The 12,730-nt window shown below is 37.2% G+C and overlaps 1 protein-coding gene across 1 annotated transcript; it reads right to left on the bottom strand.

Annotated features, from left to right (window-relative positions):
- Positions 1-6,893: 6,893 nt before the first annotated feature.
- LOC128980989 (hyaluronidase PH-20-like) lies at positions 6,894-11,289 on the bottom strand. Its single transcript, XM_054399613.1, has 3 exons — positions 10,321-11,289; positions 9,088-9,177; positions 6,894-7,553 (listed from the first exon to the last, which is right to left on the bottom strand). Exons 1-3 carry the CDS (start codon positions 11,287-11,289, stop codon positions 6,894-6,896), a joined length of 1,719 nt encoding a protein of 572 aa, XP_054255588.1.
- Between the last annotated feature and the right edge of the window lie 1,441 nt (positions 11,290-12,730).

Raw genomic sequence — 12,730 nt, forward strand, 5'->3', positions numbered from 1 at the left:
CGGTTGCCACTTATGCTAAACATAACTGGGGAATCACTGGAGATGTGGGTAGAAAAGCTGACATTGAGATTAATGGATTATTCTGGTTGGATGGGTCAAAGGACCAGGAAGAAATTCACATGCAAAACACTAGTGTTTTTCCACTATGTATCTTACTTTTTTAAAGTTGTTTCACCCAAACCAATTACCAAATTTTGAGTGAATAGCTGAAGTGTTTGTGGTTGCCTTCAAGCTGAAAAATAAAAGGATTTCTCCTGTCTCTGCATATCACACAACTGACTGGAATCTTCTACAGATTTTTACGGGGTCAAAATATGTGAAAAAGTCTTGAAGTGTTTGTCCAAGTTCAAAGATTTGTTATGTTCTAAAATCTATAACCTCTTTTACAAAGCTATATGAAAGGCAATTCTTTATTTTGCAGTTTGGTAATAGAATATTGTATGTCAAAATACTGCTAACTTGCTATAATTAGCAGTTCAAGAGACATTTATTCTTGTAGCTAAAAGCCTGAGCTGGGGCACAAAAGGCCACAAATCGTTATGCCATGTGACTGTAGACAAACTACTGAATCTTTCTGGGAAACATTTAACCATCAATAAAGTATTTTGCTTTTCTGTCTTGTTTATTGAGCTTTACATACTTGGGAACTAATTTACCAGTGTTACAGGGCCACATAGCACCTAGCATATTGAGTCTTCCAAGTGGTCTGTCTCCAGTGCAGCTTACTGCATTGCAGAGGCTTATTTGTGTTATGAAAAATTATAACAGTGGATCTTACATTTCAGATGATGATGGTTGTGATACTATAAATACAAAAAAATTGACCTGAACCAATACTGCATATCCAGATATTTCCACATTTGAAAGACAACACAGTCTCAAGCTGCGCCAGGGGAAGTTTAGGCTCAAGCTGAGGAGAAAGTTCTTCATTTAGAGAGTTGTTAGATGTTGGAATGTGCTGCCCAGGGAGGTGGTGGAGTCACCATCCCTGGAGGTGTTCAAGAGGAGATTGGACGTGGCACTTGTTGACATGGTTTAGTAGTCATGAGGCCTTGGGTAACGGGTTGGACTTTGATGATCCTTGAGGTCTTTTCCAACCTTATTGATTCTGTGATTCTGTGAAGAGAAATGAGGTGTTCGAGCTCCAAATCTCGACTTCAGAGTACTACCAAAAAGATTAGATGATATTTTCTGTAGTTTTAAGAATGGATCTTGGTGACAGCTGAAGATCTTAATGAGGAGAGGCTTTCAGCTGAATGAATTCTCTAAAGAGGAGGGCATGAGATGATGTCTCACCCTCGTATTTCGAATTTCTTGTAATACACCAGGTGTCTGGGAAACATAGATATTTTCTGTTTATGAAATGCTGTATTAGTGAGGGGCTAGCCATCTTTTCTGTTTGTAGGCCAGAGTCAAGAAGTTGCTTTGTTAAAGAGAATGGAAAGATTGTACTGAACTTACCGATGAAAGCACTGTAATGTGCCAATGTCTGTGTCCATCACCCTTGCCCTCTGCTGGCTAGCACAGACTCTTCAAAATGCATCTTAAATTTTTGTCAGTGAGGGAAGAGGTAAAAAAAGGATTTCTGTAAGGATTGTAACACTGGCAGAGCAGTGCAGATCAAGGTTTTTAACTCGGGAACTGTGTCATAGATACCTATTGGTATATTGGTATATGCAGCACATACTGAGACAATATATAGGCTATCCAGACAGCCTAAGTCTATTATTAGTCCAGTGTCCTTAATTACTATCTGTCCCAGCAGCAAGGTACTTCCTGCTGTGTTGAGACATTGACAATATTATTGTTATGGGACTGCAGTGTACCCTTAGTCTCCCTTTAAATGGGTGTTAGGTCCCTGCTTCAGGAAACCATCACTTGGCAAGGGCAAGTTATAGTCTTGTCTCAACCTGCTGGTAGCCTGGGGCAGCAGTGTGCTCCAGGAGACTGTCAGTTTATGGTATAGTTCTTCTGCGGTATCTTGAAGTTCTGTTGAATAAATATATTTTCTGATGTGAAAACAAAGGCAGAGAATTGTCTGATGTCCATGTATATATATATATATATATATATATATATATACACACACACATACAGCTGAACACAATGGTCTGTAATTATATGCACAGAAACAGAATGCTGGGTGAATATATAAAGTAGTGATTCACATTAATTTTCATAATGTCTGATTATTAATCGATAAATACTTTATCAGTTATAAACTAAAGGTTATACAAGCCTGCACTGAAAAATGTCATCTAATTTCCACTAGCTAAGGAGAACTATAATCAATATATACCATGATCATGGTAACACATTAGTGAACATAATGAAATCCCATATTATTTCCTTAAGGCTGCTAATATTGATAGATGCCCTTTACCTCCTTGCCCTTTACTTTCTTGTATGTAATGAGGGGACAGCAAATACAGGAAGATTTTGTAGTGCTGGATACTACTAACAGTGAAGAGGGAAACAGCTGAGAAAGATTCAGAACATCACATGAAAGAACTGTTCTCTAAAGACCCTGATCCTTGACAGGCAGATAGGAAAACTTATGATTGATCTTGAGTACTGCATGGTTTTATATGACTGTAATCATAAAGAAAAGTATCATGATGCTGGGTTAAATTTCAGTGGAGTCTTTCCAGAAAGACAGACAGAAGGCTCTGGGACAGCCAACAGCTTGGGAAACAATTAGAAATATTAAGAGATGAAGTTAGACCAGTCAGCTTTTTTAATCTGTTTCCAGCCACTGATACAGTGGGTTTCAGTTGGACAGGAAGAAACTCTGCCAACAAAGAACAGCAACAAAAATATTTATTTAAGAAGGATGAAATCATTGTTAAGTAAAGCAGTATTTTTTTTTAAGCCATGCAGTAAATGTCATTTTTCTATCTGTCTGAAATCTCAGACCCCAATTTTGCAGACTATTTTGCTTTGACAGAATGGGTGTCTGCCAGTGCAAATGGACACAGAAGGGACTGTGAAAAAACTTTCATGTAAGGGTAAAATGTGTATGCTTGATTGACAGAATTTGTCTTCTTAAAAAGGTCATCAATACTCCATAATTGACTGTGCTTTAAAATTCTATAATGGTCTTTATTGTCTTGTTTGTATTGAAAAGTGATGGATAGGTACCTGTACAAATCTAATTTATGTCTAGGAGTTTTGTACATATTACATAGGTCTGAAATACTCTACACAATTCTTTGCTGATGTATATACAACGGTGTCCCAGTGTGATTCAGGGATGAAAGCAAATTTGCTGTACTCCTTGGGATCCTAGGCTGTCTTATTTTCTTATTGTTCTGTCTCTCAAAATCTGTCTCCATGTTGTTATTTTTAATAGAGAAGCAAAAAAAAAAATGGTAAGGCAGGGAACAAGTAGACTATGATTTCACTTCTGTTCAGATTCTGTAAGTTCCAATAGGTATCTCTCAAAAGTGCTGATATCTTTGGGCATCCCAGAGTAAGCAACACAATAAACCCGATCCAGATTCTTCATAGAGAAGAAGAATTTCAATTAACATTTCTAGGCATTTAAGGAGCACACTTGAGGTACTCAAATGACTTTAATTTAGACCATTAAACCCATTTTAGCATTTCCCTAAGTTCCTAAGTTCCTAAGAGTTGCCAGCCTGAATTCTGCCTAGAATGGAGAAGTACAAAATAATGACTGGCAATCAAAGGTAAATGAATTTTCCTTTAGTATTTAATGTTTTGAATAATACAGAAATATAAGAAACTGAAACTATAAGGCTAGAGAGACAACTCATGATTACAGGAAATGCACTGAATGGGAGGTGAAGGGTCCACTTTAGAAGAATACATGTTTGGCTTTGAATGAAGATAGTCACCAGTAATGCAAGGCATAGCACCCCTTTTCTTTCTTTTTCCTTACTTTATAGGGACTTGCTAACCCTATAGTGGCTTCTTAGCATATAGACAAGACAAATATAATACAGAGCAAAATAATATATTTGGAAAATAATTGTAGAGGGCATATAGCTGGCCAGAATCTTACTATGGCAAGTTTCTAGGATTTAAAACATGAATTGCAGATGCATGTAGATAACATAGATATCCCAAATGAATGTTCAAAAGGTGGTTGGCAAAGCACTGCACATCAGAGCAGAAGATAGCTAGTTATTTATGCACACAGCTTAGGAAGACACATTTCTATGGACAGTTTATTGCAATACTCTGCTTTTCTCTCAACTTCCTTTTCCCTTTCTGGAACTGGCTGCTCTTAAGAAAAAAAGAAATGGGATCCGGTGTCTAAGTCTAATTAACAAATCAATTACTGTGTACCTTTATCATTACAATGTGCCTCTGGGAAAGGATGTATTAAATGCCAGGTAGGTAAATACTGTTGAATGGGAAGAGACTGGTCTGTCCGCATTCCCCGTTGCTTCACTCTTCTGCAGTTCACTTCATCTGGGAGGTCCTGAGTGCTCTATCTCAACTGTTCAGTGACTTTAACTTCTCATTCTTCCTTTTTCTGGTAATTTCACACTTTCCCCATCAGAAATGTTCCGTGTGCTGTTACTTGGCTGATAGTCAGACATACTTATGACAAGGCTTCCAGATTTTGTGAACCTGTGAGCTCTGATACCACAAAATGTCACAGATCCACAATCTTTCAGAGAAGTAGATACAAACAAGCCTAACTTCAGGAAACTTTGCCAAATATTTAACAAAGCAGTGCAGCCTTTGAACTAGAACTCTATGTGCCGGTGTAAGGTTTTACCCACGTTGAAGTGTTGTACTGAAAAAATAAAACTTCATGTAAGTCATGCAACATATACTGAGGCATTAGCAATGTTTCCAGTTTTTAGAAATCCTTTGATAGTTACCACAAGTGGAGTGTGAAAGAGAGGGATCTAAGGTACAGAAATTATGATACTATGGCTTTTGTATACCCAGGAGCAAATAACCAGTATCAAAGCATCAGTGAAAAAAACATGTTTTTTATAGAGGTGATGAAAACTGGATGGCTTCTTTTGTGCCAGTCTGCTATGTATATATTTTTTTTTTATTCCTGATTCTACTTGAAACATTAATGGCAGAAATAGATTTGATTTGTGAACTTAACATAGTAACTGCAATGAGAAAACACTTCCTCTTGGTAACTTGCTGCCCAGAAGCTATAAAACATCATTTTCCTTTAAAGGCTTCATCTGTATTTCTGCATGTCCATTATGAATGACAACCTGAAAATTCAAAGGCAATGGATATAATATGTGTTGACTGCTAGATTAAGGCACACATTTTTCTTAATTAAAGGGCAAATATATTGAAATTCAGGTACTTCCATCAGTGAGGCAGATGGTAACTGTGAGAGGTGATGATCTCTTTATGCAGATCATATCTAGCTTAAGGGAGACTTTTTAATGTATCCATGCCAGCAGCCATGCTTCACCCATTAGAAGTCCAGCCATGTATTAAGTATCTGACATAATAATTTTAAAAGGTTATTTTATCAAATAAATAGCAGTTAATTGCTTCTAAATGCTTAAACTGAATATATGTAAATCGTAACTAGACTCCTGACATGATACTGGGAAATAATTCTGAGTTATCTCTGTTACTTTTGCATTCCTTTTGGCAGTGGAATAATATTAAGTCTTAGTTCTGTTGCAAAGTGGATTAAAAAGTAGTCCTAATCACAGACACCAGAAGGGTAGGAAAGGGAGTTCCATGTCCTGACTGTCACTCATTTTGCAGCCTCTGCTGATGGGTTTTCCTAAGGAACAAACTGGTTTTCGCCAAAGACACAGCTTGGGAAATAGGCACAGAGAAGTCCCATGCTCAAAGGCTTTTGTCCAAAGAAGTTCTTTGCTGTGATGGTAGTGGAACACTGGAACAGGTTGTACAGGGAGGTAGTGGAGGCCCCATCCCTGGAGATGCTCAAGGTCAGGCTTGATGGGGCTCTGAGCAAAGTCATCTTGTTGGGGATGTCTCTGTTTACTGCAGGAGAGTTGGATTAGATGACCTTTAAAGGCCCCTTCCAATCCAAACTATTCTATGATTCTATGAAATAGAACACTCAGTCATATCCAGTTGCTAGGACTGGCTGGACAGAGTAACTAAGACTGGTGACCAGTGCTGGTAGGGAGTGCAGAGGCAGATCACATGAGTTGTGATAACTGGCCAGACAGAAAAACTGAATACTAAGGGGAGGACATTTGAAATAAGGGGGAGGGCTTGGGTGAAGAGGAGAAGAAAGAAAGAAGGGTAAACTGCTACAGCTGGAATTTTAAATAGAGGAGTTGTAATATTTGAAGTCAACATTTAAATTGAAGTTAGAACCTCTTGAAGAGTTTGAAATATATTTAATTGACAAGAGAAAAACCACAATGTCCCTACAGATGTTGTTTAAAAGTAGAGAAACATTACATTAGTCAGGTAGGTTTTGCACTGCAAAGTCCTATTGATTTAAAATTCAGCCAAATAATTTTAAGAGCTAATTTTCATGTGGAGTTAAATTAATTCTTGCATAGAGCATCAAATCTGTTGACTGCTGAGACTCAAATGAAATCCAAGTTGAGATGTATTTAGCTAGCTTACCTTGAAATGTAGAAAACATCATTATTGATTTTTTTTTCATGTTAAAATGTCAACTGTAAAGAAAATGTTCCCTAGTCTGGATTATCCTTTCATATGGTATAATCATTATATACAAAGTAGTATATCTTTGGCACCAACAGTAGTTTATAGAACTAAACCGAAGAAATACATTCAGGCTGAAGTGTCTCCTATAGAATGGAAAAGGTTACCTGATACAGATAAAATCACATGCCCTTCAGGAACCAGATTTTCTTTGTAAATAAAATCTTCAGAATTTCAAACATAGTCAGGGAAAAGAATGTTCTTACTTAGTGAATCATTTATGTTAAGGATCTCAAAATTAAAATAAACCAGAACAGATTAACCATCCTTATCTTACAGGACGAAGAACTACTGAAAGTACGAGTATCATTTGCTTCTAAATCAAATCTAGAGGCAGCTGTGATGGTGTTATATTCTGTGGTTGTTTTATTGAGTATATTATTTCCACAGGTAGATTGAAAATCTTCTGTTTCAGGATGTGTGGATAGTATCGCCTCACTCTGAGAGGTAAATGAAAATACAGTTCTGTTAGACAGGGTCTTTTCTTCAGAGGCTTCTACATTAGAAAGTGAATTTGAAGATAGGTGAATGCAAATATCTTTTGAAATGCAAACATGGAGGTAATGGATGTCATTTATATCAGCTGTAGGTTCACAACTGTGCCCTGCATAACAGTGGCAATCAAATTTTTCTGTGAATGTTTGCAGATCCTGAAATGCTGGTTGCCCTTGTAGGGTGTATTTTCCATCCTTTGTCATTTGAATGACAATATTCTCAGGGTTCAAGTGAAGATAGTCACTGGAATTCCACTTTTTCCGTGCACAAGCACCAGAGTCTTGGCATAACACTTGGCTACAGATTCTGGCTGCCATTGTGACATTGATGAGATATGGTGTCAAAGTCTTCCTAAGATAGTTGTCCAGAGTTCTACAGGTGTTCTGTGAAAAGAACATCAAATCTGCATAGTTTAGTATAGAAACCATTAAGGCGCTGTCATTCTAATACCAGTACTGTAGTGGGTATCTATGAATGTTTCTCCTGAGGTTTTGGTAATAGTTACTGGTTGTTGGAAGTTTATCTGAGAAGTTCGTATAGTTCAAGGATCATAACAGATTTGTCTTGGGTAACTGCTGGAGATGTTACAAAAAGCACTTATGTGAGAAAGCAATGACTTTAAGCTTTTATTTTATCTGTGTATTTCATGTAGCATTTTGAATCAGATGCAACTGAAAAAGTTACATGAAGGATCCAAGTTCCTTTTTATGTGTGGAATGGTTTGAAGGGATCTTGGGAAAACAAACAAACGAACGAACAAACAAAACCCCAACCAAAACCTTTCTTCTTCAGCCTAAAGAAGTAATTTTTCTGTCAAACCATTTTTGTCTGACCTGAATAGCTAGGCTGCAGAAGTAGGGAGCTTTCATGGCTTTTTTAAATGGAAGGCATTTTGGGAGGATGGTCAAATTTAAAGTATGCCAAGAGAACTGCTCATCCTAATTGATCATGAAGTTGGCATATATTCTATGTGTGCTTGGAGCCACGTAATAACCAGTAGTTTTGGGAACTCTTTCTTTGTTTTTGACTTCATGTCTCCTGATGGCATTTACCTAATACTACATATTGATACAGCTAATATTCATACTCATTGAGATCACTTCAGTGAATCTGAGATATATGTAGTTATTTTGGTTTTATTTTAGTTATATATAAAAAACCCTGCCTATAAATTTTGATTGATCGATTCTTGCAAAAAAAATCTGACTGGGCTTTGGGAAGTTCTGTTTGCTTATGCGCATCTCACAATTCAAGCAGTAAAAGCTGTTGGGCAAAAATTCTTTGGGTGCAACTGTCATTGGGATGATTTTGAGAATTTGACCCTTTCAAAGCCATGGAGGTTTATTTAGCTGTACCTTCTATGGTAGGAGGCCCAGCATTGCTGAAGAGTTTCAGTTCTTTGCCCTTAGAAGAGTTCAGAAGTCTTCCCTTGTAGTAGTTTGTTATGTCTAGCTTGCCTGGGTATGAAAGATTTATTTAAACTCCTTTGTAGCAACGTTCCTCAAACTACATATTTGACCTTCCTAAAACAAGTTGGTTTTTTTTCCCTCTTCTGACTCAGATCTTTCTTACAGTAAAATTAATCAAAGTAATACACATAACAGGCTAGAGCTGAAATTTCAGACTAACTCCTCCTAGTGCATTAAATAGTATTGCTAAGTGCACAACTTTAAAAAGCAAGAGTCTTTTGAAAATTGTTGTGGGAAAGCACAAGAGTTTTTTTCCTGTACTTTATGTCTGGAGTGTAACAGAGATACAGGCATTCTTTCATTAAATTAATTAAACAATTGCTAACTTGCCTACATTTATCATGGTGCCTTGTCTGGTTACTCGGAGCAAGCACTGATACTTTGAAAGATTGAACTCTTATGCTGTGTAGTCAGTTACAGTCTTCATGTAATAATTAAGCTGGCATACCTTACTTTGTGTTAAATTCATATCACCCCAGATCACAATTCCAGAAGCACCCAGTGCAGCAGATTCTCCAATGGTATTTACCAGGTCATCCTGAGGGCAAATGCGCAAAGAATCATACTAATGTAAGTAAGCTATAAAATAAGAGCAAAAGGTATTATACATATAGTAAATTACATATCCAAAATAACAACTTTGAAGACAGCAAGCAATTATACATGATGCAGACATTCTGCTCTCGATTACATTATTTTGTTATGGGATTGGGTTGCACAGGCAATGCCAGATAATTTTGCAACTATATCCAATTTATATATGTCATCTGGTTAAAAAACAAGGCAGTAAAACTGAGCCAGTGGTTAGGCATATGACATACCCTCCTCCAACCATTTTAAGTTTTGTTTTGCTTCATTGCCTCCTGGCTTCTCAGAGTTGGTGGTACCTGGTTTCAGTAATGCTGCCTGAAGCAGAGGCTGGAAAACATAGATTTACTTCTTTTTTATCCTTTTGCCTTTTCTGATTTTTTTTTTTTTTTTTTTAGTTACCTAAAAGTGCTCTAAGTGCTAACGCAGAAAAGCAGCAAGAGAAAGAGTTTTCATCCACAGGAATTTGCCTTTTACAGAGATTGATTTGATAAATTTGGTTTTATTCGGGTCTCCTTTTAGGGTCAGCTATTTGCCCAGCCCTAACAAAATCTTAAAGCCCATCTGGGATGGGAGAGGACTGTGGGTAGAAAAAGAACAAGATAAAATCAACTGCTGGACATAACACAAAAAGAAAGAATGCCAGGATTACAGGATTTAAATTATTAACTAGGAGCCAGGCAGGGACCCTCTCAGCAATCCTTGCTCCTTGAAGGCATCCATAGAGCTGCAGGCAATGCCTGGTGGTGGCTTCATCAGAGCATCTCCATCCCCAGATTGGTGGTATCTTCGATAGGGTGGGTGTATATAAAAACATGAAGGGAAAAGTGTAGCTTTCTGCATTTGTAATATTTTGCTACATTTGAAGACTACTCAGAGAACAAAATACTATTTGATAAACAACATAAAGAAGGTTTGAAAATAGACCTATTAGTGTGCTTGATCAAAATTCTTTGATGGATTAACTTAGTTTTTAATACAACAACTACACACTTTTTTTTTTCTGATACAAGTTAGAGTATTTGCTAAGTAAATGTACCTGGTAATTTCTCTCCACTTAAATTTGAAATATTTAAGGTCTAACTCCACTCACCTGGGAGAGATATTCCTCATAGACATCTGTGAATACTGGACGTGTATATACAAAAACTGGAAGGGGATGAGTAGAATTAGAGACTTTTGAAATTCTAATGGCTTCTTGAACTCTGTTGCGAACAAAGAGCTGGGCATTTCTGGAAGATCTTAAGGCAGTCTCTAGATAGACAGATGGATAAAGTGCTGTGCTTTTCTCCCACAGCCAGTTAAGCTCGTTATTTCTTTCTATTTCAATATCTAAACAGGTTCCGGTATAGTTATGTGGGTTTTGTTTGTAATCATAGTTATAACAGTCTGGATAAAGGTAATAACCCCACAGACGATTTGGCTTCATTTTTATGCCCAGCTTTAAAGATTCCAGCATAATGGATTTTGCTGCAGCTTCAAATTCCATTTTTGCTACAGTCTTGGCTTCAGCTTCTGATAGACTGAGGTCTCTCTGCTGAACCAGTTCAATGGATTCCTGTCTATAAATATCTTTTGATCCCCAGTTCCTTATCCACACAGGTCTCCAATTTTCCCAGTCAATGACAGCCAATCCAACCTGTTCATCCGAAGGAATATAGAACTGAATGTCTTCTTTGGCTTTCTGTAAATGATTGTCCAGCAGTGAATGCTGAGGGAGTCCTCCATTGAATGCCTCTCCTGTGACTTCATTTATGTAGGGATAGTAGCCAAGCCTGTCTGGATAGAAAAGAGTGATGTTTTGCCCAATGGATGTCTTCAGTGTGCTTCCAATGAGAGAAAAAAAATTCATGTCCAGCTGCACTCCATTCCTTTCAGTACAAAGTTCTGTAGGAGCATTCCATATAGAAAGGAAAGATGAATTCGAAACAAGTGGACGAGCTCTTATGTTCAAAGATGAGCAGCAAGAAACTAGAAGCATGGTGAGCACCATACCAGATGCTAGCAGATACGTAAAGGTAACACAGATACCAAAGCTTTGTGTTTGTCTTAGAGTTTCCATTGTAGTATGTGCAGCAACATTAAATGTTTCTGATCAGACAAAAATTAAATGCTCTCTGGGCATTCAGAAGGTTGGTAGTCTGTCAAATGCTTTACCATACAATATATTTCTTCAGATTAATACCTGTTAGCAAGAGTAAGCATTACTCCTTATCTGTAAAATAGGGATGTCCTTTATATAAAGCTCTCTGTCATTTCAGGCTGCAGGAAACCTTTCAACAACTTCTGATACCTAATGCAAAAGAAAGAGACAAATGTGGATAAAGAGATTAACAGTATTTCATTTCTAACCATGAAACAAATACCATTTGTAATTTTTTAATATATTGTAGTCTTTGAATAAAATTCCCTTTTGGAGGAAAAACACCAGGGACAGTCAGAGTGGAAATAAACTGCTTGTATATATAATATATATGTGTATATATTTTATATATATATATGCACAAAGTAGATATGAGACTGACAGTGGAATTGTATCCAGCAAGTCATGGATCAGAATGAGTATGCTTGGTAGTAGTCCTGATTGTGCTAGTGACTGATGTCTGTAAACATGAGCAGTTTCATAATGTCTTCTCTTAATCAACAGTAATCTATATGTGTTTTTTCTCATCTGTCTGAAAAAAAACGAAGTTCTAGTTCTTAAATTATTATTTTTATGGAGCACTTAAGGGAGAATACAAGGTTACACAAAACTGGAACGTGGGCTGTTGTGCACATGCAAGAAAAACAATGCATATAAACTCATTTAAGTCAGTGAGGTATGTGAAATATTACAGGCACTCTGTCTTCTATCCAGAGCTCCTTTAAAAGGGCTAAAAAGCTGCCTATCATCTTGCTACATATCCTTCTGTGTGTGGCTTGAGGCAATTTGAGATCTACAGATAAATTACTCCAAGTTAAGGTATGCCCCATGGTGTAATTAATAAGGAAAGCTGAGACTGATCATACACCCCCAGTGAGCAATCACAGTTACTTTTATTCAAGAACACAATAGTGGTGGTAGTAATCATGGTATGATCATCATGTTTTAGTAGCCCAGTGCTAAGGCATTCCTCTGTGCAGTAATTCACTCAAGTCCACTTCATCCTGATTTTGAAATCGTTCAAACCTGCATCTGTTACCATAGAAGCTTCATGATAAGGCCACACAGTGTGTAAGGAATATGTAAGAGTGTGCATGAAAATATAGAAGTCACTATGAAGCAGGCCACAGGGTGGGTGGCAGTGTAAAATCTTTGAGAACAGATTAATAAATGCAAACAAGATGGTTTGCATTTATGGAATTCAGCTAGGAGTGGAAACTGCAAATCTCTGGTTTCTACCCCTAGAATTAGCTCACTCCTGTTCATCTGTAGCTAATTGGTGTAAAATTTGTAAGCTGTACAAGCACCAAATCATAGATCATTCTTCCCCCAACAGTGAATACAGACAAAACAGGTTGCA

The sequence above is a fragment of the Indicator indicator genome, chromosome 3 (assembly GCF_027791375.1).
Source record: "Indicator indicator isolate 239-I01 chromosome 3, UM_Iind_1.1, whole genome shotgun sequence".
Lineage (NCBI taxonomy): Eukaryota > Metazoa > Chordata > Aves > Piciformes > Indicatoridae > Indicator > Indicator indicator.

What these genes read in the sequence shown, in the direction of transcription:
- LOC128980989 (XM_054399613.1), bottom strand. Translation starts at nt 11,289, where the DNA reads ATGGAAACTCTAAGACAAACACAAAGCTTTGGTATCTGTGTTACCTTT. An exon ending in ATGAGGAATATCTCTCCCAG is followed by an intron (nt 9,178 to 10,320) that starts GTGAGTGGAGTT and finishes ATTTGCCCTCAG; the next exon opens with GATGACCTGGTAAATACCAT. An exon ending in TGAATTTAACACAAAGTAAG is followed by an intron (nt 7,554 to 9,087) that starts GTATGCCAGCTT and finishes TTCTTTTCACAG; the next exon opens with AACACCTGTAGAACTCTGGA.